At 45.7% G+C, this 22,262-nt stretch overlaps 1 protein-coding gene across 3 annotated transcripts in view; it reads left to right on the top strand.

Annotated features, from left to right (window-relative positions):
* Positions 1-10,200: 10,200 nt before the first annotated feature.
* Positions 10,201-22,262, top strand: part of SHC3 (SHC adaptor protein 3) — a 163,367-nt gene continuing 151,305 nt past the window's right edge. Inside the window, exon 1 of one of the 3 annotated variants that reach the window (XM_084994537.1) lies at positions 10,201-10,601. In XM_084994537.1, coding sequence (XP_084850663.1) covers positions 10,524-10,601 — 78 coding nt within the window. In that variant the 5' untranslated portion in view covers positions 10,201-10,523. Of the gene's footprint in view, positions 10,980-22,262 lie in introns of all 3 variants that reach the window. The other 2 variants (XM_084994535.1, XR_014826380.1) reach the window with 2 other exon arrangements.

Here is a 22,262-nt window from a genome sequence, read left to right as displayed (position 1 = left end):
CGACCACCTCTAACAGTTTCTGGTGCATTCTTTGGGAAGATACAGAGGGAAATGGATTTAAATTAAATCTCAATATTCTAGCCAGCCTGGCCGCTCAGGCTAACAGTATCTCAAAGTGCAGATAACACGCTGATGCTCACGGGTCCCCCTTAGCAACAGGATTGCCATGGAAACACATTGTAACTCACTGAGAAGAAGCAAGCAAGAGCAGGAGGGGTCTGCAGGAATTTCTCATTGAAATAATTACAGTAGATCTCAGTGTGTTTAAGCAATGAATGCAGCATGACTTTTTTAAAAGATTCCTCTACATAGAATGTTTGTGGCAAGTCTTGCTTCCAAAGAATTCCTCTCCAATGCTTACTATTTTAAATCTAAATAATATTGTATTAAAACAATGTTTGGAGAGCACTTGGTGGTCAGTTACCTCTTTTAGGATATAGAGTGTCAAATGCATTTAGATGTTTGTTCAGACATGAGTGTCCCATGGAGGGGATCGGTTATCATGAGAGAGGCAGAAAGGATGTGTGTGAAACCTATTTTATAACATTAAAGATTTGATGTGATTTTCATATTAATTAAATGACTGTTTGCATTCATGCTTTGTGTGTGTGTAATACAATCCAACTCCCAAAAGTGATAATTCATTTTAAAGAACATTGCATAAAAGCACGAACAACAAAAAAACCACACACATACGCAAACCCACAACCCCCCCCCCCCACACACACACCTATTTGTCTTTCGGCTTTCACATAATTTCTGTTTCTCCAGGAACACATATATGTTTTTCACCAGAATGAAAGGCTACTTTTTAAAAGAAAAATCAAGTCCTCCCTACAGAAAATCTTTAGGAATAATTTATTAAATGCCATTTTATTATCCTTTCAGTTCTGATTCAGAGAAGCACCTAAGGTTTTCTAAATAGAAACAAAACCTCTCGTAGCAGCGCTAGGATTTACCAAACAATCAGATATACAGGAGGCTCGGGTCATTATAGTGCCTACGCCACAGCCACAGCAGTACGGGATAGGAGCCGTGTCTGTGACCCACACAACCGCTCATGGCAACGCTGGATCCTTAACCCAGTGAAGGAGGCCAGGGATGGAACCCAAATCCTCATGGATACTAGCTGGGTTTGTTACGTACTGAGCTACAATGGGAACTCCAGTCACACATTTTTAAGTGTTCAGTGACGTGGCAGTAAGTATATCCCCATGTTATTTATCACCACCCCACAGTCCCAAAAGGCTTTTACTACTCCAAACCTAATTCAAACCCATTAAACACTAACTCTCCATTTCCCTCTTCCCTGGCCCTGACAGCTACCATTCTACTTTCTGTCTCTAGGAATTTTTTTTTTCTTTCATGTATTTATTTATCCATTCATTTCTTTTTTTTTTTTTTTTTTTTTTGTCTTTTTGGCATTTCTTGGGCCGCTCCTGCTAGGGGTCCAATTGGAGCTGTAGCCACCGGCCTACGCCAGAGCCACAGCAATGCAGGATCCGAGCCGCGTCTGCAACCTACACCAGAGCTCACGGCAACGCCGGATCGTTAACCCACTGAGCAAGGGCAGGGACCGAACCCGCCACCTCATGGTTCCTAGTCGGATTCATTAACCACTGCGCCACGACGGGAACTCCTGTCTCTAGGAATTTAACTCCTGTCAGTATCTCTTATAAGTGGAATCATAGAATATTTGTCCTTTTGTGACTGGTTTACTACACTTAGAATATCCTCAAGTTTCATCCATATTTGTAACATGTGTCAGAATTTCCTTTCTTCTTAAGGTTGCACAATGTATCTTTTTTCTTTTCTCTCTCTCTCTCTCTCTCTCTCTCTCTTTTTTTTTTTTTTTTTTTTTTTTGCTTTTTAGGACCACACCCGCAGCATATGGAAGTTCCCGGGCTGGGGTGGAATCAGAGCTACAGCTGCCAACCTACACCACAACCACAGCAGCACGGGATCAGAGCTGTGTCTGTGACCTACACCACAGCTCACGGCAATGCCAGATCCTTAACCCACTGAGCGAGGCCAGGGATTGAACCTGCATCTTCATGGATCCTAGTTAGATTCATTTGCCCTGTGCCACAACGGGAACTCCTTAAGATTGCATAATATTTCTTTGTATGGATATATCATCTTTTGTTTATCTATTTACCCATCAATGCCCACACGGTTACTTCTACCCTTCAGCTCTAGAAAATGATGCTTCCTGGAGCAGAGACATTCAAATATCAGCTCAAATCCATGCTTTTAATTTGGGGGGGAGTATAGACCCAGAAGGGGAATTGCTGGATCATATATAGTAATTCTGTTTAATTTTTAGAGGAACCACTCTACTTATTTCCAAAACTGCTGCATCATTTTACATTTTACATTCCCACCAGCAACGTGTGAGGGTTCCAATTTCTCCAATCCTTATTTCAAGAACACTGTTCTTCTCTTTTCTTTTCTTTTCTTTTCGATAGTAGCCATCCTAGTGGGTGTGAAGTGGTAGACGGACATATTTTAAGACAAGGTGAAAAAAAAAAGGAGTTCCCATCGTGGCTCTGCAGAAACGAATCCCACAAGGAGCCATGAGGTTGTGATTTGATCCCTGGCCTCGCTCAGTGGGTTAAGGACCCGGCAATGCCGTGAGCTGTGGTGTAGGTTGCAGGTGCAGCTTGGATCTGGCATTGCTGTGGCTGTGGTGTAGGCTGGTGGCTAGCACTCCAATTCGACCCCTAGCCTGGGAACCTCCAAATGCCTCGGGTGTGGCCCTAAAAAAATAAAAATAAAAATATATACAGAGAGGAGTTCCCGTCGTGGCGCAGTGGTTAACGAATCCGACTAGGAACCATGAGGTGGCGGGTTCGGTCCCTGCCCTTGCTCAGTGGGTTAACGATCCGGCGTTGCCGGGAGCTCTGGTGTAGGTTGCAGACGTGGCTCGGATCCTGCGTTGCTGTGGCTCTGGTGTAGGCCGGTGGCTATAGCTCCGATTAGACCCCTAGCCTGGGAACCTCCATATGCCACGGGAGTGGCCCAAGAAATGGCAAAAAGACAAAAACAAACAAACAAACAGACAAAATATATATAGAGAGAAGGTGGTGGTAGTTGGGGCAGAGAATGAATCACCAATGGGGCTTTGCTCCTTCTGCTGGGAACTCTACTCACAGGACAGGTGCTGAGGATGTGGGTCACCTCCCATCCCACCCTGAGCTTCTTGGGGAAGACCAACCGCCTTCTCTTGGTACGCGTCCTTTGGCTTTCACACCTCACTGTCTTGAACCACAGAGAACAGGGCAGCAAGTCACAGTATGTGACTGGGTTAATCCACACTGTGAATATTTTTTTAAAAAAAGGTGTTTCTATAAAAAAGTAACTTTCAGGATAAAAGAAAGTGAAAAGCTGGAGTTCCCATTGTGGCACGGTGGTTAACGGATCTGACTAGGAACCATGAGGTTGCGGATTTGATCCCTTGCTTCAATCAGTGGGTTAAGGATCTGGCGTTGCTGTGAGCTGTGGTGTAGGCTGGCAGCTGTAGCTCTGATTTGACTCCTAGCCTATGAACTTCCATATGCTCTGGGCACGGCCCTAAAAAGCAAAAAAAAAAAAGAGGAACTAACAACAGTGTTCACTCTGTTCCTGAGAGTCTTGCCAGGACCTCTGTCAGAGGCAAGACTTAATCATTTAAAATCATAAACATTTAAAGGAAATAATCTCTTGGAAATTTTCAATACAGCTATTTGTGGTCCAGGGGGAATTGTCCCTGGAAATTTCTAGAAGAGATTTGCCACAACCTCCAGGCCTTCCTGGGAATCTTGAGCTGCAAATCACTATTTTGTTTGGAGAATGGAAACTGTGATCCCTTGTGGGGAGTTGTTGCCAAGGACCCAGGACTGGGCTGGGCTGAAAGGGTAAAGCTCTGACCAAAAGCCCTATCATGGGATCTGTGGGTGTATTACTTGCTTTGGCCTTTTTAAAAAAGGCTGGAAGAAGGAAGAAAGGCCATGAATTCTACTAGGGATACATATCTTGCCACCTCTCCTCAGGTGCAGGCTTAGTGGTCGCTCCCTCTGTGACAGATCTAAGGCAGACACAGCTTTTCTGCAGGATTCTTCAAATACCACCTTTGCTGGCCTCCAGACTGACCTCCCTTCTGAGTCCTCCCTCATCTTCACTCGGCACCTGTACTTGGAGGTCTCAGGAACTCACACCCAGCCCTTGATCTTCTCCCCCGCCGTCTGTTCTGACTCTGCAGTGTATGCCGAAACAGTCATCTCTCAGGCCGCCTGAACTTTTACGTGGCCCTGCCAGCTTCCCCTCCTGCCCCCTGGAATCCATGCTCTACTCGTCATTCAAAGGGCTGCTCCAAAATGCAAAAGGAGACCCACAGTCCCCTGCTTCAAACACTCCAATAGCTTCTGACTTCCTTAGGATAAATGCTAAAATCAGTGCCCTGGGCTGTGAGGTCTCCCTGGAGCTGGCCCCTGCCGCCCTGGTCTTCTTGCCTCCTAACCTTGGCTTTTGCTCACGGCCCGGTCTCTGGAGTCCAGTAGAGCATCACACACTTCTGCCCTTGGCTGTGACCCAGAATGCCTTTCTTCCATGATGACCCAACAGTGCTCCTGAACTTTGGTAGCAGATTGGGCATCCTTTCACGGGAAAGGCCTTCGGACACTCGGGAAGAAGCCCAACACCATGTGTGGTGCCATTTCAGACCACTCCTCACCCTTTCACTGTTCTTCAGAACTTCTGTCCTGATCTGTAATCAGATACCAATTTCTGAATTTTTTTTTTTTTTTTTTTTGGTGATATTTTTGTCAGGTTTTGGTATGAGGGTGATGAAGGCCTCGTGGAGTGAGTTTGGAACTGTTCCTTACTCTGCAATTTTTGGGAAGAGTTTCAGAAGGTGTTCACTCTTGTCTAAATGTTTGATAGAATTTGCCTGTGAAGCCATTTGGCCCTGAACTTTTTGTTGGGACTTTTTATTTATTTTTTGTTTTTGGTCTTTTTGCTATTTCTTTGGGCCGCTCCCGTGGCATATGGAGGTTCCCAGGCTAGGGGTTGAATCGGAGCTGTAGCCCCCGGCCTACACCAGAGCCACAGCAACTCGGGATCCGAGCCACGTCTGCAACCTACACCAGAGCTCCCGGCAACGCCGGATCGTTAACCCACTGAGCAAGGGCAGGGACCGAACCCGCAACCTCATGGTTCCTAGTCGGATTCTTTAACCACTGCACCACGACGGGAACTCCTGTTGGGACTTTTTAATCACAGACTCAATTTCAGTACTTTTAATTGGTATGTTCATATTTTGTGTCTTTCTGGGTCAGTCTTGGGAGATTCTACCTTTGTAAGAATTTGTCCATTTCTTCTCGGTTGTCCATTTTATTGGTGTAGAGTTGTTGGTAATAGTCTCCTATGATCCTTTGTATTACTGGGGTGTCAGTTGCCACTCTCTATTCATTTCTTCCTTCCTTACTTCCTTCCTCCTTCCTTCCTTTTTTTTTTTGCTTTTTAGGGCCCTACCTGTGGCATATGGAAGCTCCCAGGTTAGCGGTCAGATTGGAGCTGCAGCCACTGGCCTACACCACAGTCACAGCAACTCAGGATCCGAGCCATGCCTGCAACCTACACCACAGCTCATGGCAACGCTGGATCCTTAACCCACTGAGTGAAGCTAGGGATCGAACCTGCATCCTCATGGGTACTAGTTGGGTTTGTTACTGCTGAGCCACAACAGGAATACCTCCTTTTTCATTTCTAATTTTTTGATTTGAGCCCTTTCCCTTTTTTTCCTGATTTTTTTTTCAGAAAAAGTCTGGCTAAAAGTTTGTCAATTTTCTTTATTTTTTTCAAAGAAGAATGAGCTTTTAGTTTCATTGATCTTTTCTATTATTTTCTTCATCTCTATATCATTTATATCTGCTCTGATATTTCCAAATTCTTATTTTCTCCTTTGCATTAATCACAATATTGCATGCTAAATACACTCTTCTACACCTTGCATTTTTTGAAGAATTTGTATTTTTGTATTTAAATGTAACCTTTAAATTTCTGTTTAGGAATTCCCGTCATGGCACAGCAGAAATGAAACCAACTAGGAACCATGAGGTTATGGGTTCGATCCCTGGCCTCGCTCAGTGGTTGAGGATCTGGTGTTGCCATGAGCTGTGGTGTAGGTTGCAGACGCGGCTCGGATCCAGCGTTGCTGGGGCTGTGGTGTAGGCTGGCAGCTGTAGCTCCTGCCAGTTAACATTACTGTTACAGGACTTGTGAACATTTAACATCAAATAATAGTTACTCTAAACTTTCATTTGGAAAATCTGGATTTGAAAAGCTATTTCCTCTTGACCGCCTCTCTAAGTAAGTGTCTGATTCGGCGAGGGAAATACAGGGCAAAACTAACCTATAATCACCACTAAACAGTATTAAATAGCAGCCTGTAGGCTCAGGGTAGGGAAATGTTCACATATAGTATTGCAGATTATTATATGTTATTCACATATTGTTATTCATTTATGGTATTCTAGATTACTATAACATTCTGGATTATTATAAATCAGCTCTCCATTATTCTCTTGAAACAAAGGTCTTAGGCCAAGCTAAGGCAGCCACATTCCCTCCAAATCCGTGCTAATTCTTTAAACCTAGTAGCCATCGATGGTTTGATAAAACCTGCAAGGAATGCCAAATGGAATCAGTAAAGCCTGCAATTTGGAAAGTTCACACAAAAGTAATTCAACTTTTAAAACAAATTAAAAAAAAAATGACTCGTTAGATTTGGTTCTAGTGGATTAATATGGGGCACCCGATGTCATTAATTGCTGATAGGATTATTTCTTTCCCATCTAGAGAGGGTGCTTGGCATAAGCGTGGAATGATACGCACTAGATGGGACCCCGTACCACCATCATGGACTAACATTTAATGTGGAGAAGTTCCCTCAGAGAAGCTCTTCAACTTCAAAATGGCATGTCAGGAGGGCACCACTCCTCAGAGAAAACTCAAAGAAGTATAATATGACCCATTTTAAACCTTGACAATATTCTTTCCCTCTTGCTACAATTGCAGATCCTTTATTTTGCTCTCTCTCTTTGTCCATCTCACCCCATCCCACCCCAAGCCACTTTACTCTTGGTAAGGTGTCGTGTAGTTGATTTCACATAACATCTTGTATGAAGAACCAGGGATCAGAGGGAAGGCCTAACCTGTAGTATCGCCAGAAGAATCAGAATGGAGATGGTTTTACCCCAAATCATGTCTTTGTTTCCATTTTTTATAAAGAAATATTTCCTATTTTTTATTTTTTGGTCTTTTTAGGGCCACACCTGTGGCATATGCAAGTTCCCAGGCTAGGGGTCAAATTAGAGCTGTAGCTGCCGGTCTACACCACAGCCACAGCAATGTCAAATCCGAGCCTAGTCTGTGACCTACACCACAGCTCATGGCAATGCCAGAGCCTTAACCCACTGATCAAGGTCAGGGATTGAACCTGCATCCTCATGGATACTGGTCGGGTTCTTTACCTCAATACATTTTTAAATTAATAGATTTTAAAAGAACAACTGAAATACTCTGGAAGGGGCACAGGCAGCCTGGCCTTCTTGAGTCTCAGGGCTGACGTAATAAAGATTTCCTTTTTTCCTCTTTTTGTCTCTGTCACCAGGCTATGAATATTTCATCCATCATTCATCTCTATGTTGTCACAGGCTGATAAACCTGGTACTTAGGCTTTTTGGAAGAAGGTCTAAAATAAGCAGTAACAGCCCCCAGTGAAAAGTCCACAGGACTGTCCTGGAAGGGAGGGATGTGGGCTTCTTGGCTGGGCTTGCAGCTTCTATTTTGCTGTCTAGAAGCTTTGGGGATGGTCTTTGTGTTTTTCTCCTATGTTCCAAAATGCTAATACCATCTTTCTGATAAGTGAGGTTTTACTGTACTACTGTATTCTTAAAATATTAATTCACTCTCTGAGATTATATATCCTCTTACAGGCAGGAAATTTATGTCGCTCTTTCTATTTTAAAATGGCCAATTTCCCTCCACTTGCCTCATCATAACAAAAGAATTAGGAATCTCCTGTTGGCTAAAGGGTTAACCACTGTAGCTGTTTTTTTTTTTTTTTTTCCTCCCTGGAGACAGAGAACATGCAGGCCTGTTCTATATTCCTTTCACAAAAAAGAATCAAGGGCAAGGAGCCTAGCCTAGGTTTTGAATGTGCATTCACTGTACATTCATAATAAATGCTGAACAGAATGGAACATTCATGGTTATTCCTTGATGTAAATGAATGGCTGAATGAAAGTTTTAGGGCAGAGCTCACCTCCAAGAGGGCAATTCTGTTTATACTTCTACCTGACCAGTGGTTCTGGAATTTCCTTGAAAAACTAGTTTTTCCTCTCTTCATGACAGCGGTCCCCATGCGCCCAGCATCTTTGTAATCAGGCTGGCATTTTTTTTTTTTTTTTTTTTTTTCCCACACTGCCGTTGGATGAAAGATCCCGCCTTTGATTGAAATGGAATCTTCCACTATTGAGCAAGCTTTTGTTGAATGAGTCATCGGGGCGGCTGCTCATTGGCTGAAGCCGCTGGAACCAGGGGATTGCCTGGCGCCGGCTGCAAGGCCCTGCTTCATTCACAGAAACGCTGGCTCGCTCGCTAGCCCTTTCATTCACACAAACAGCATTTCATTCATATTTTGCTGTTTTTGTCTGCTTCTAATGAAGATCACGATTGGGGAATGATAGGGCATTTTTGCTTTAGATGTGGGGGGACTTCGATAACCATCACAATCATCTCTGGGGTGTGCGTGTGCTGTTGCTATGCAAGCCAGGGGAAGGAAAAAAATGAGTGCCAGGCGGTTGCTCGGCTAGGCCTGCGGCCCTGGGAGGGGAGCCGCTGCTCCTCTGCGCTTCTGCTTTCCAGCAGCTGGCTTCACCTGGCCCTCCCTGAGTGGTACCCGTTACACCCTGTTCCATAAAGCTCTTCCAGGCTTGGTACCTCAAGTGTCACATGTCTAGTCGTGGGTGTGAGAAGACTCAGGGTGACCTGATAACGTGCTAGAGGTAAATTCATTTTTTTGCACGGAAGTAATCGGGAAACTTGGCCAGGCAGCGTTTTACTGAGTGGGGCAGCTTCTGTCAAGGCATGATGAAGACTGGCAGAGCCTGGGGTGACAGGAGTCTGGGGGTTTTGGTCTGCGCAGACCTTCTGGGAGGGGGTGGGAGCAAGGCTCTGTGCTGCTAAGGGTCAGGAAGGCCTGTGCGTTTCACTTGCAATCCGTATCTGACTCCTGAAAATAAGGCATTTTTTTCTGTGGATTTGATGTGGAATGAGAGCAGCTGCATCTTTTTTTTCTTTCTTACTGCAGGGTTGCAAGCAGCAACTAAAGGGATATTGAAATGTATTTGTAGCGTTTCTTGGGCATTTTTCCAGAGCTTGAGCACATTCAGTTGGAATAAAGCTTCAAGCACAGCCCCCTTTTGGAATAGATTTCTGGAGTTTCATGCCATTTATCAAAGAAGCACTCTTCTTTTTCGGAAGTAGGTTTTCAACTTAGCCCTGGCTGAGAGACTGCTGCAAATTAGCAGGGAAGAGACCCTAACTGGCTCTGTGCAGAAGTTCATATGCAGATTTTTTTTTTTTTTTTTTTTTTTTTGAGGAACTGCATTGCCACAAAGACACTTGTCATGGCCGCTCTGTCGATTTGAAAAGAAAAAAGAAAAACCTGGAAATTGGTATTTTTATATTTACCTGGGAGTGCATATTCTTTAAAAAAATTTTTTTGGGGGCTATTTAACAATTCCCTGCTTTCAAAATCAGAATTCATGAGGATCCACTGAAGATCTTATTCTTAAAAAGCCTTCGTCACATTTTAAGGCAGCGCCGTCAGCTGCTTTCCCAGGCTCACAGATGGGCTGAACAGGGAAGAAAAAACCATAGCCTAGAATAATAGGTTTCAGAAAGTTCATCTGATCATCTGAAGGAACTGGATTTACCTCTGGCACAAATGCTGGGGTGGGGGTGGGGGGTGGCGAGGGATGGGGAGGTGAAAAACCAAAGGTTGGAAGAAAATATCTGGGAAGGTAGAAAAAGGAAATTTGAGAATTGATTGGCTCTAGTGTGCTGTCAGTGGGTGTATGTGGTTTTTTCTTCTTTTTTTCCTTTTTTTTTTTTTTTTTGCTACAGGAAGTGATTTGCAGTGCTCACCGAGCCTTTGTTGAGAAGGGTCTCCTCTCGGAGTGAGTCATGCTTTTGCTGTGAGCAGCCCCAAGCAGCTGGGCGCTCATCAGAGGAAACTATGACTTTTGCAAAGCAAACGTGCCGCCCTCAGCAGCCAAGTCCGGGGCCGGGGCTGCGCGTCCGCGGCGGTGCGGGGTGTTAGCGGTGGGAGGCCGGCGCCGCTGCTCGCGCCCCCCAACCAGCTGTCCCGGCCGCTCCGTCCCGCCCCGGGGACCGCGGCTCGCCTGCTATGCGCGGCAGCCCGCGCCGGGGCCGGCACCTGCAGCGCCCGGGCGGATGCGGCGAGCCCACGGAGGGGCATGCTTCCACGCACCAAGTACAACCGCTTCAGGAATGACTCGGTGACATCGGTGGATGACCTTCTGCACAACCTGTCGGTGAGCGGCGGGGGCAAGGTCTCGGCGGCGCGCGCAGCCCCGGCGGCGGCCCCCTACCTGGTGTCCGGAGACGCGCTGCGCAGGGCGCCCGACGATGGGCCAGGCAGCTTGGGCCACCTGCTCCACAAGGTGTCCCACCTGAAACTCTCCAGTTCGGGCCTCCGCGGCCTGTCGGCGGCCAGGGAGCGGGCGGGCGCGCGGCTCTCGGGCAGCTGCAGCGCTCCCAGCCTGGCCGCCCCGGACGGCAGCGCGCCCCCCGGCCCCCGCGCCCCGGCCATGCGCGCCGCCAGAAAGGGCCGACCCGGCGACGAGCCGCCGCCCCGCGCCCCGCACGCCAACGACCAGGTGCTGGGGGCTGGAGTCACCTACGTCGTCAAGGTGGGTGCGGGCGCGGGCGACAGGGTAGGGAAGCCTGGGCACAGGGGCTTCCGGCACGGTGGGTCGTCTTGGAGGTCAGGAGGTGCGCACTTGTTTGTAGTCAGCTCGCCTGGCAGCGGGGACCAGGCACAGCTAACGCGCCCGTTGCGCATCCATTGGGAGAAGGTTTGAGATCAGTGACCTCAGTGTGTCCTGGTTTCCCTTGGCCCCGCTCCTTTGGCACGTCTTTGCCACCCCACTTGGTCTTGTGTCCAGCCAGTACCCCTCTCAGCATGGGCCGCCATGCCTGGAAACTGTGCTTCAGGCCTACTAGGGTACAGGGGGAAGAACTGGGCAGCCCCAGCTGTGAGAAAGGCAGTTGGTGTCACTACTTCTGCTGTGTTTGCCCCAGGCGGCAGGGTAGGTGGTTTCATTTCTCCCACAGCAAGAATTTCCAGCACCTTGCTGTGCAGGCCAAATGCCATCCTTGCTCTATACCAGACAGGTTGTACTTTCCAGTAAGGTTTTCCTTGGTGCCTGCCTTTCATTCCATACCTCAGTTTTGGTTTACAGCAGCAGAAGGAGAATTGAGGACTATTCTTCCCTGGGGACTGTAGTCTTCCATTTAAATAGGCTAGAGAGAACTGAGCCACAGGCTGGAAAGGAGATTTTTTTCCTCCAACACAAAGAATTACACAATCCATCTGATGTGGTCCACAAAATTCTTCCCTTATGCAAGTACTCTATGATATTTAAAGAACAAATACTCCGCCTAGTTCAGTTGGCCTGTCACATGCTTATTATGTTCCTGGCCGCAGGGCAGCAGAGGGCCACCAGCTGGGCAGACATCCTCCAGACAGGCAGAAGGGGTCAAAACTACATTATTTCAGTCCCATCACCCTGAGACAGGGCTTTTTGTTTAAAAAAAAAAAAGAGAGAGAGAGAGAGAAACGCAAACTCTGTCTCCAGTCTGGTCAATCACTTTGAGAAAACTGCAGGCCACCTAGTCCATACGTACTGGCTGCAGACCCAGTTCAAAAAGGCTACAGACCACATCCTCAACAAAATGTTGTATCTTGGTAGTTTGGAACCAAATACTAAAGGAAACAGTTAACTTTGTGGATTATCTTTAACTACCTAAAAAGTACAAAGGCATGGGATCATCAGTATTAGAAATGGGGCTGCCTTTTTAATTTAATCTTCATTCTTAGCTTCTGAGAATGGATTAATGTATTTTACAGAAGGGATGTAGATCAGCACAAAGTATGCACCGCTGGTTGAGGTTATTAAAAAAGAAAAAGAATGTTCTTCTTGTATTCCTCCTTGAAATTATATAACCGGGAGCCAAAAGCAAAAAAGAAAAGAAGAAAAACAAAACCAAACCCCAAACTCTGACACCTCTGAGGTTAAGGAGTGATGCTAGAATATATTACCTGTGGCATAGTAGTATAATTGCTGTCTAAACGGGAAAAAAAAAAAGGCTACATTCGAAATAGGTGGATGTTGGCAAAGCTTTTTATACCTGTCGTCTTGAACGTAGAGGGCAGTTCGCAGAGACTTTTCAAACTTATGCCTTAAAAAATCCTTCCCTTTGCTTAGGGCTTTTCTTCTTGCTTTTTGAAGGATGAAGGCAGTTCTGTCAGTTGTGGCTGAAGAATGATGAGCTACTAAAACTAGTCTGCTTGCCTGGCCGTTTGGTTGTAACACCCGAAGCAGTAACAGCAGCAGCATTCAAAAAGGCAGAAGGCTAGGTCTGCCCAGAGCCTAGCCTAGGGTTTAGGGTCACTTTGTTGGGCCTCAGGAATGCAGTGTCCTGAGGGCACAAAGCATGGCCGGTGAGTGCTCCCTGCAGTTCCCCCGTCCAGTCCATCTGCAGTGGTGAGTGGTGGAGTTGTAGGAACATAAGCAGAGGCTTCCCTGGAAAATTTGAAATCACACAGTAAAGGAGATTAGACACCAAAGGACAATTTCTTCTGCACAGGTGTGATTCATATTATCACATGGCCCTCTGACTTGCCCATGTTGCACTGAGAACTTCGAATGTATTTTCTTAAAAAAAAATCACAGAACTGGAAAAAAAAAAAATCTTAGAGTTCCCGTTGTGGCTCAGTGGGCTACGAACCCAACCATTATCCATGAAGATGCAGGTTTGATCCCTGGCCTTGCTCAGTGGGTTAAGGATCTGGCATTTCCGTGAGCTGTGGCGTAGGTCACAGACGTGGCTCGGATCCCAGAGGTCGGCAGCTGCAGCTCCCCATTCCGCCTCTAGCCTGGGAACCTCCGTAGGCTGCAAGTGTGGCCATAAAAAGAAAAAAAAAAAAAAACAAACAAAAAACAAACCAAAAAACCAAAAAACCGAAACAAAAAACAAAAAAACCCCACCTCATTTGGTATTATTTGCTGATTTGTGAATAGTTCTATTGGTATCCTGACTTCCTGACTTTAAAAGGTCTGTGGCAGATAGAAAAGGGGCGATCTTTCTTTCTTTTTAATTTTTTTTTGTCTTTTTGTCTTTTTAGGGCCACACCCTTGGCACATGGAGGTTCCCAGGCTAGGGGTCAAATCAGAGCTGTAGCTGCTGGCGCATAGCCACAGCAACGCGGGATCCAAGCTGCGTCTGCCACCTACATCACAGCTCACCACAACACTGGATCCCTAACCCACCAAGCAAGGCCGGGGATGGAACCCACAACCTCATTGTTCCCAGTCGAGTTCGTTTCTGCTGCACCACGATGGAAACTCCCTGAATGATAAGCTTTTGATGAAGCTTCCCTACCTCCCCACTCTGTTTTATCTCTGAATATATGCCGTAGTTTTGAGGAATATGTGATAAATATCATTTAAGCAAAGTTGTGCTCATAGGAAACTAGGTCAGCAAACATGTCAAACATGTAGGAGACTGGCTTTCCAGCCATCAGGCTGGTTCTGAAGGGGGACTGAAGCCCACAACCCTTTGCTTGGCTCTGGTGTCTCTGAGCAGGGAAATGGCCCGGACGTGGCCACCTTAAGAGGTCAGCCTGCCTCTGGACATTTCTGTGGGGCTGCACTAAGTAGAGAGGTGGGTTGTGCTGGGTGGGGCTTCTGTGACAAGGGGGACTGGCCCAAGCGAGTGTTGTGGCTGAGGCAGCTCCTTGCCTACCTTACCTGGTGCGCCTGGAAGAAAGGGGTCTGGGAGATGCACCGTGGTCTCAGGCTGTGCCTCCTGGGTCAGGTGCCTGTACTGTGGCTGCGGTCAGGGCCAGACCCTGTGGTGCTGCCGGCCAGAGAATTTTGTGGGGTTCTGAAGGAAGCACCACGAGGATTCAACATTTTATTTTCAGTGAAAATAGCCAAGAAAAAAAGTTTAATGGAATTTACTTTTCTTTTTCCTTCTTTTTTTTCTTTTTAGGGCCATACCTGAAACATATAGAATTTCCCAGGCGAGGGGTCTAATTGGAGCTACAGCTACCAGCCACAGCTACAGCCACAGCCACAGCAATATCAGATCCGAGTCGCGCCTGAGACCTACACCACAGCTCATGGCAACGGCAACGCCGGATCCTCAACCCGCTGAGCGAGGCCAGAGATCAAACCCACATCTTTGTGGATATCATTTGGGTTTGTTTCCTCTGAGCCACCATGGGAACTCTCTGGAATTTCTTACTTCAGAAATAAGGTGATTTCAGATGAAATGGCAAGAAATGATAGTTGTGCCTAGTTCCTGGGTAAAGGACAAGAAAAAATTTTTTTGAATTTTAACATAAAAAATCTACAATGTGTAGTGGATAAAGAATGTCTTTATGGTGGAAGGTGCTCAGCTAAAAATGACCTACTGAGTGGGTGGATGTTGGCTCTGTGTGAGTGTGTGAGTGTGTGTGTGTAACTGCACAATAGGATGGATACTGACCATGGGGTGTGTGTGTGTGTGCAATCGTACAATAATCTTACAAATTGCTTTTGACCCTGCAAATTCATAAGTTAATATGAGGCAAGAAAACAACAAATGATTCTTGTCCCCATGTGGTTTCGCCTCTTCGCTCCCTGTCACCAGGGTGATGACAGTGGCCTCCTGATGTATGTCAGTCTCTGCCTCCAGCACTAGGATTGTATTAAAAGAAAGTGAATGGCACTCATTAAACTTGGAGGGTGGGGGGCCAGGAAGCTCCCTGAAAACCACGGGAGTCCAGCCAGGTGCCGGGTCAAAGGCTGACTTTCCAAGGTTTAGGTAGCTCTGTGCTCTTCACCTTGATGGGGAGTCAGGGAGACCCTGACGTTCCTGGGGGGGGGAGAGGACCAGTCGCTGCTCTTCTTGGGGGGCTGGCATCGTCTTGCATCTTCCTGACTCTCTGTAGTATCCGGCTGGGATCAGTCTCTGCTCTGGCAGATGACGGCAGCTCAGGGCATCCGTGGTCTTTGGTCCTCGGAGTCTGTGCTCAGACCTGGCTTGCCTCTCCACGGGAGAGGTCTGGTGAGTTCCACCACCTTGTAGGGGAGGGCTGGGTCTCTGGCCATGACCCTGTCTCCTCAGGAACTGCAGGGAAACACCGATGCCAGAGGAGCAGGTGCAGAGAAGGGTGAGCCCAGGGGCTGGAACTTCAGCTTATTGCAGGCATTCCTGATGCCCAGTGGTGTTGGAATATCCAAAACCCCTCAAAGCCAAGGCTTTCTGAGAAAAAAAAAAAATGTTCAAAGAGCTGGTGATGAGACTGCCTCTTTTAGGCTTGAAGCCATCCCGGTGTGTTGTCTGAAATGTGTCGTTTCCTCAAGGGAAGACCCTTTCCTCACTCTTGTCTATTGAATGGTCGGAAAAAGCAGGACAGCTTTCATTCCAGATTTTAAGAATTTAAACTTGTATGAACCCTGCAAACTCGGTGGAACTGGACCTTGACCCAACCTCACACCAGCACTGTTCTTTGCTGGGATCCTTCTGACCAACTTTATTTTAACAAAGTCCATTAGATATAATTGTCTGACTGTCTAGAGGGACTGCTAGATCAGGTTCAGTCCTATTGCTTTTTGTTTTGCAAATATTCAGCATTTCCAATCCCCCTTGCCCATAGAGATAGGCTATGCTTCAAAACAAATCGTGAAAAATTACAACATCTAGCTCTGTGGATGGCAGACTAGCCCTTGATCTGGTTTTCAGCAGAAACACTGTGTAATAAGGGCCCCTGAGCTCGCCCCCAAAGAGGGAGTAACATTGCTTTTACTTCTTGGGATAACAGTGAAAACGCGACTGTTTGGAGTGTTCTTCATGGGGAAGAGCCAGCCCCCTTCATGACATGTCAGTCCTCCTGGAGGTGGGCACAGTTCTTTTGGTGCCAGGGGTAGAGAGAGATGAGGGAAAACTGCCAGGAGACCACCTTGGTGGTGGGGATGAAGCAATCCAGGAGGGCTTCTCCGAGGAGACGTCACTGAAGTGGAGCTCTAGATATTCAGGAAGATGGATGGGACTGGTGTGCAGATGTGTTAGTGCATGAGTGTGTGTGTGTGCGTCCCATCCGAGGAGGAGGAGATAGAAATGGAGAGGGTTCTGTGTAGCCAAAGTGTATTGAGTCAGGGGGAGGATCCCGAGGGGATGGCCAGCACCAGTTAAGTGCATTGGAAAACACTGTAGAGTTTCTGAAAGACTCTTCTGTCTTCTGTGTGGAGAACAGATCGGAAAGGCAGGGATGAAAGTAGAAGCCGTTGGGAGACAATTAGGAGGGATGATGTTGGCTTGGACCAGTGACAGGGGCCAAAGGCCAGTGGTGTACATTGAGCCCAGATCTGTCTTGCTTACTGTCCATGGAACATGCCCAGCTACTGTTTCATAGCCTGTTTTTTGTTTTGTTTTGGCTGTGCCTGCAGCATGTGGAAGTTCTCAGTCCTGAATTGGGACTGAACTCTGGACAATTCTGTCCAGTGACAACACTGGATCCTTAACCCACTGAGCCACAAGGGAACTCCTCATAGCCTCTTAAATGAAACAGGTCTCAACCTGGGTTCACGACCTTTCCCACTTGCATTCTGTTTCTCAGTTAATGGTGTCACTCATCCAATTCCCAAACCTGAGACCTCAGACCCATTCTTGCATGCCTGCTTTTCCTAAACCCATTACACTACTTTGGTTACTAAACTATCTAAACTATCATTCCTACTCAGTAGAGTTTCAAATATTTTTTCTTTCCCTTTCCTTTTGTCCTAATTCATGCCTTTACCACTTCTTGCTGTGATTATTTCAATAAACTAACTGGTCTTCAGATGACTGCTTTGGGAAAAACGCTTCTTTTTAAATTGGGTAAAAAATATGATATAGACTTAGATGTTTAAAAGTTTCCCCTCATCTGCTTTCCTTTCTAATTTTCTTCCTCTTAGAGATAATCACTGTCACTTGTTTGCTGCTTATATTTCTAGACACACACATACACACTTTTCTTCTTCCTTTCTCTTGTCTTTTCGTTTTCCTTTCTGTTCCACAAAGCAAAGCATTCTATGTACATTGTTCTGTGGCTTGCTCTTTTTATTTCGTATGCCTTGGAAATCTTTCAGTATTAGTGCCTATAATTCTGCTTCATTACTTTTGGCATTTGCTTAATATTCGTATGTGTGGAGACGGTAATATTTATTTAAACAATTCCCTACTGTTAGGTATGTAGATAGTTTCCAGTATATCCCAGGGAGTAAAATAACGAGCATTCTTTTACATGCCTCTTTCCACTTGGACAAATATTTTTGCCTCTGTGTACAAGTTTTACCTTATATTTATCTTTTTTTTCCCTATTGCATTGGTGGGACCTAGAGTATAAGGAATGAGTCTCTTGATGAAGGTGACTTTTTTTTTTTTTTTTTTTTTTTTGGTCTTTTTGCTATTTCTTTGGGCTGCTCCCGCGGCATATGGAGGTTCTCAGGCTAGGGGGTCGAATCGGAGCTGTAGCCACCGGCCTACGCCAGAGCCACAGCAACGCGGGATCCGAGCCGCGTCTGCAACCTACACCACAGCTCACGGCAACACCGGATCCTAAACCCACTGAGCAAGGGCAGGGACCGAACCCGCAACCTCATGGTTCCTAGTCGGATTCGTTAACCACTGCGCCACGACGGGAACTCCGTAGGGGACTTTTTCACTCCTGGCTACAAAGTGAGTCCTCTGTACCTACCTGTAAAGGAAGACATTTACTATCATATACACTTTTACCAACATTTCCTACAACCCTGGCTTTCCAAATTTTTTAAAACATGTTTTATCATGAGTTTTATTTTTTCCATTATAGCTGGTTTACAGTGTCCTGTCAACTTTCTACTATACAGCATGGTGTCCCAGTTACACATACATGTATACATTCTTTTTTCTCCCATTATCATGCTCCATCACAAGTGACCAGACATAGTTCCCAGTGCTATACAGCAGGATCCCATGGCCTATGCATCCCAAAGGCAATAGTTTGCATCTATTAACCCCAAATTCCCAGTCCATCCCACTCCCTCCCCCTCCCCCTTGGCAACCACAAGTCTGTTCTCCATGACCATAATTTTCTCAAATTCGTAATCAGCATTCTAGTGAGATAAATGTATAAGTTTCACCTTTTTTTTTTCTGTTAATGTGGTGAATCATTTATCTTTGTAAAATACATGTCTCATCTTTCTAATTAAAAGCTCTCTGTTGCTTGCCTTTGCTTCTAGAATTCAATCCAAACTCCTTATTATGACACACAAACTCTTCTGGTTTGGCTTCAGTTTAACTCTTGAGCTTTATCTCTTGCTCATCAATGCCCAATATTTCAGCCACATGAAACAACTTGTTTTCCCCAACAGCTGCCCCTCTGGTCTTAGCTCAGATTCTCCCACTCTGGACCCCTTTTCTCTACTCCATCTTGGCCTGGAATAACTCTGTTAGCTTTCTTTCTTTCCTTCCTTTTTTTTTTTTGGCTTTTTAGAGCTGCATATGGAAGTTCTCAGGCTAAGGGCTGCACTGGAGCTGCAGCTGCCAGCCTTCAGCACAGCCACAGCAATACCAGATCCTTAACCCACTGAGTGAAGCCAGGGATTGAACCCACATAGTATCATGGATAGTAGTCTGAATCTCAATGGGAGCTCCCTCTGTTAGCTTTCGAAACTCAGCAGCTCTTCCCTCCTGCCTCTCTGCTGAGGGCAGAGTTCATGTTCGCTCCTCAGGATCTGTACAGCCTTGTGTGTTTGTCTTTGTGCTCATCATTTCAATCCATGCTGAGTAGGAGCCTACCAGATGCCTGTCACTGGGGCCCCTGAGACTCCATGATGAATTAAATGGTTCCTGCTTTCACGGAAGTCATTCTCCAAGGTGAGGTGGGGTGTGTGTGTTATGTGTGTGATAGAAAGTCATGAACTGTAGAAAAGGTGGCTCTTCCCAAAACTTCCCCAGGGAAAGAACCTGTGATAAACACTTAACAGATGGAGGAATCAGGGTGGCTGTGGGGCACTGAGGAATGTGACAGAGCAAAAGAGATTGGTCAGGAGGGTGACCTCTGGGCCTGTTTGTATATTGTTGGTGATTAAGGCTGTAACTTCAAAGAGGCACGTTTGAAATCTCTTCTATTTAAAAATTTCGTTCTAATTGTCCTTTCCATGAACTGGTATGTATATGACACAGCCCACGCAAAGTCTTTACAGGCTGTTTCATAGATGAGAAACATTATTAGCAGACCCATGAAGTCTGTTTTTATGGCTGTTTTTCTTTAAAGCTAATTGCAGAAGAATTTCAGTAAGAATCAGCTTTAACGAGAGCTGTGGATAATCATTATTAACTTAAAACATTGCATAGCCAGATTTCACCAGGATGTTTCTAAACAGAGAGTGAAACTGCTAAACCCTTCCATGTGCTCCTACCTCTAATTAAAGTGCATGGATTTCTGAAAAGAATGAGGCAAAATGAATGTATCAACAAGTATTTTTCGAGGGCTCAATTACTTGCCCTGTCCCGTGGAAGATATTGTAGATTATGAAAGAGGTACAGGGCGGGTTTCCAAAAAGAACTGGTGATCCAGTTGAGCAGGAAAAGCTGCTCCCTTTTTAAATGAAAGCAAAACACTCCTGTTCAATAAGGTGCCAATGGCATGGTGAGAGACTGGCGGTGGCTGGGGTTATCAGGAAAGGCTTTTCCAGAGAGGGTGGGTTTTTTCCCAGGGTCCTGAAAGATTGTTCAGATCAGGGTGGGTGGAGGGGTGGAGGGCTTCCAAGCAGGAGAATCAGAGTGAGAAACGCTTTGGAGGTGGGAGTGGGCACGGCGTGTGACTAGGGCATGGGAAAGACATCCCGCTGCAGACTGGCCACGGTCAGAGGGAAGCCGAGATGTCGGCTGCCATTTGTCAGTAACAGCCTCTTGGAGTCAGGATGCTGCCAGTTTAATGGAGAGATCCGTCCACACTGGTCCTTGCTGCATTGCCCTCCCTGACCTCCCTCCACGTGGCTGATGTTGGCAGGTCTGATCTCCTTCTCTGCCAGGTGACAGTCCCTGAGGTCCTCGAAGTATGTTTCCCCCACTTTCTCCTCTCCAGGCTAAAGATTTCTCACTTAAGTCAACAGTCTTGATCTCACCATATCCTAGATTGTCTTATGTAGTTGTATCTTAGTTTGTCAACTAAATTTAAGAGATTTTGCTCATGTAAAGTGTTTGGTGGAATTGAATTTCCGGCTTGGGTTGGTGTATATTCTATTGTTAGAGTCATTTGGGTCTTAGGTTTATATGCCTCCATGACGTATAATGACAGAGATATATTCATCTTTGTCTAAGCTACAGCTGCTCTTTTTTTTTCCAAGAAAGAATGATAGGGCTTTCTTTATGACTTCTTTGGTATAATCCACAAGCAGTATTATTGATGGTTTTCAGAGTCACACTTCCTTTTATCAAAAAGCTCAATGTAGACTCAACCCCCGCCTCCAGCCTCCACTCTCCTACCCACCCCTGCTCACTAGAGCCCTCTCAACTATTGTGAGCTTCTAACCATCAGCCTCTGTCATCGAAACTCAGAACCGCAATTAAGAAGGCCAGTGGCATCATCACCGGGAATCATGTCACTTGTAAAAGAAAGTGAATGTCTCACAATAGAATGATGGAGTAAGTTCTGGTGCCTTCACACCATGCAGTAACATGCAGATATTTAAAACAATGTGTTAGAGTTTGATTATGGTTGACTGGGAAAGATTTTCACAAGGCAGTATTGGCATGATGCAACAATGTGTGTGTAATATGAACTGATGCTTATAACAGAAACAAGTACAGAAATGCTTATATATATCTGCAGTTATAGTTGGAGACTTCCACAGTGCACTCTGAGTAATCGATAGGCTTCTGTGCTGAAAATCAGCAAGAACATACAAAACCGAACAACGTAATCAACCTACAGAATCTAGTAGACGTACGTAGAGTGCTCCAAGAAACTGTGGCAGAATAAACATTTTTATCAAGTGCCCATGGAACAACTACCCAGCTCAAGCCATAAAACAAACAAATCTAACCAAGTTTAAAATAATTGGAATCAGAGTATGCTCTCTGACCAAAAGGCTTCAAATTAGAAATCAGTAAGGAAGGACAACCGGAAAATAGTCAAACACTTGAAAATTAAGCAACATGCCTAAAAATAATCTATGGGACAGAGGACAAATTTCAAAGGAAACTTAAAAGTACATAGAATTGAATGAAAATGAAACTATGTCATATCGAAATATCTGGGACGCAGCTAGAATGGTGCCAATAGGGAAATTGCTTATTTTGGAAGAGAAAAGAGTTCTCCAAGCAATAATCTAGTATCTAGCTCAAGACATTTTTTTTTTTTTTTTGTCTTTTTGCTATTTATTGGGCCGCTCCCGTGGCATATGGAGGTTCCCAGGCTAGGGGTCGAATCGGAGATGTAGCTGCCGGCCTACGCCAGAGCCACAACAACGCGGGACCCGAGCCACGTCTGCAACCTACACCACAGCTCACGGCAACGCCGGATCGTTAACCCACTGAGCAAGGGCAGGGACCGAACCCGCAACCTCATGGTTCCTAGTCGGATTCGTTAACCACTGCGCCACGACGGGAACTCCAAGACATTTGTTTTTTAAATAATGAGTTTTATTTTTTCCATTATAGCTGGTTTACCAGTGTTCTGTCAATCTTCTGCTGCACAGCAAGGTGACCCAGTCACACATACATGTATACATTCTTTTTTTTTTCACATTATCATGCTCCATCACAAGTGACTAGATATAGTTCCCAGTGCTATACAACAGGACCTCATTGCTTATCCATTCCAAAGGCAATAGTTTGCATCTGTTAACCCCAAATTCCCAGTCCATCCCACAAGACTTTTTTTTTTTTTTTTTTTG

Source organism: Sus scrofa, chromosome 14, assembly GCF_054392235.1.
Source record: "Sus scrofa isolate SSC_HxYL_T2T_F1_AM1 chromosome 14, Sscrofa_HxYL_maternal_Yorkshire_Landrace_v2.0, whole genome shotgun sequence".
NCBI lineage: Eukaryota > Metazoa > Chordata > Mammalia > Artiodactyla > Suidae > Sus > Sus scrofa.
The sequence above is the reverse complement of the archived record's forward strand: the minus strand, read 5'-3'. Positions and strand labels throughout refer to the sequence as shown.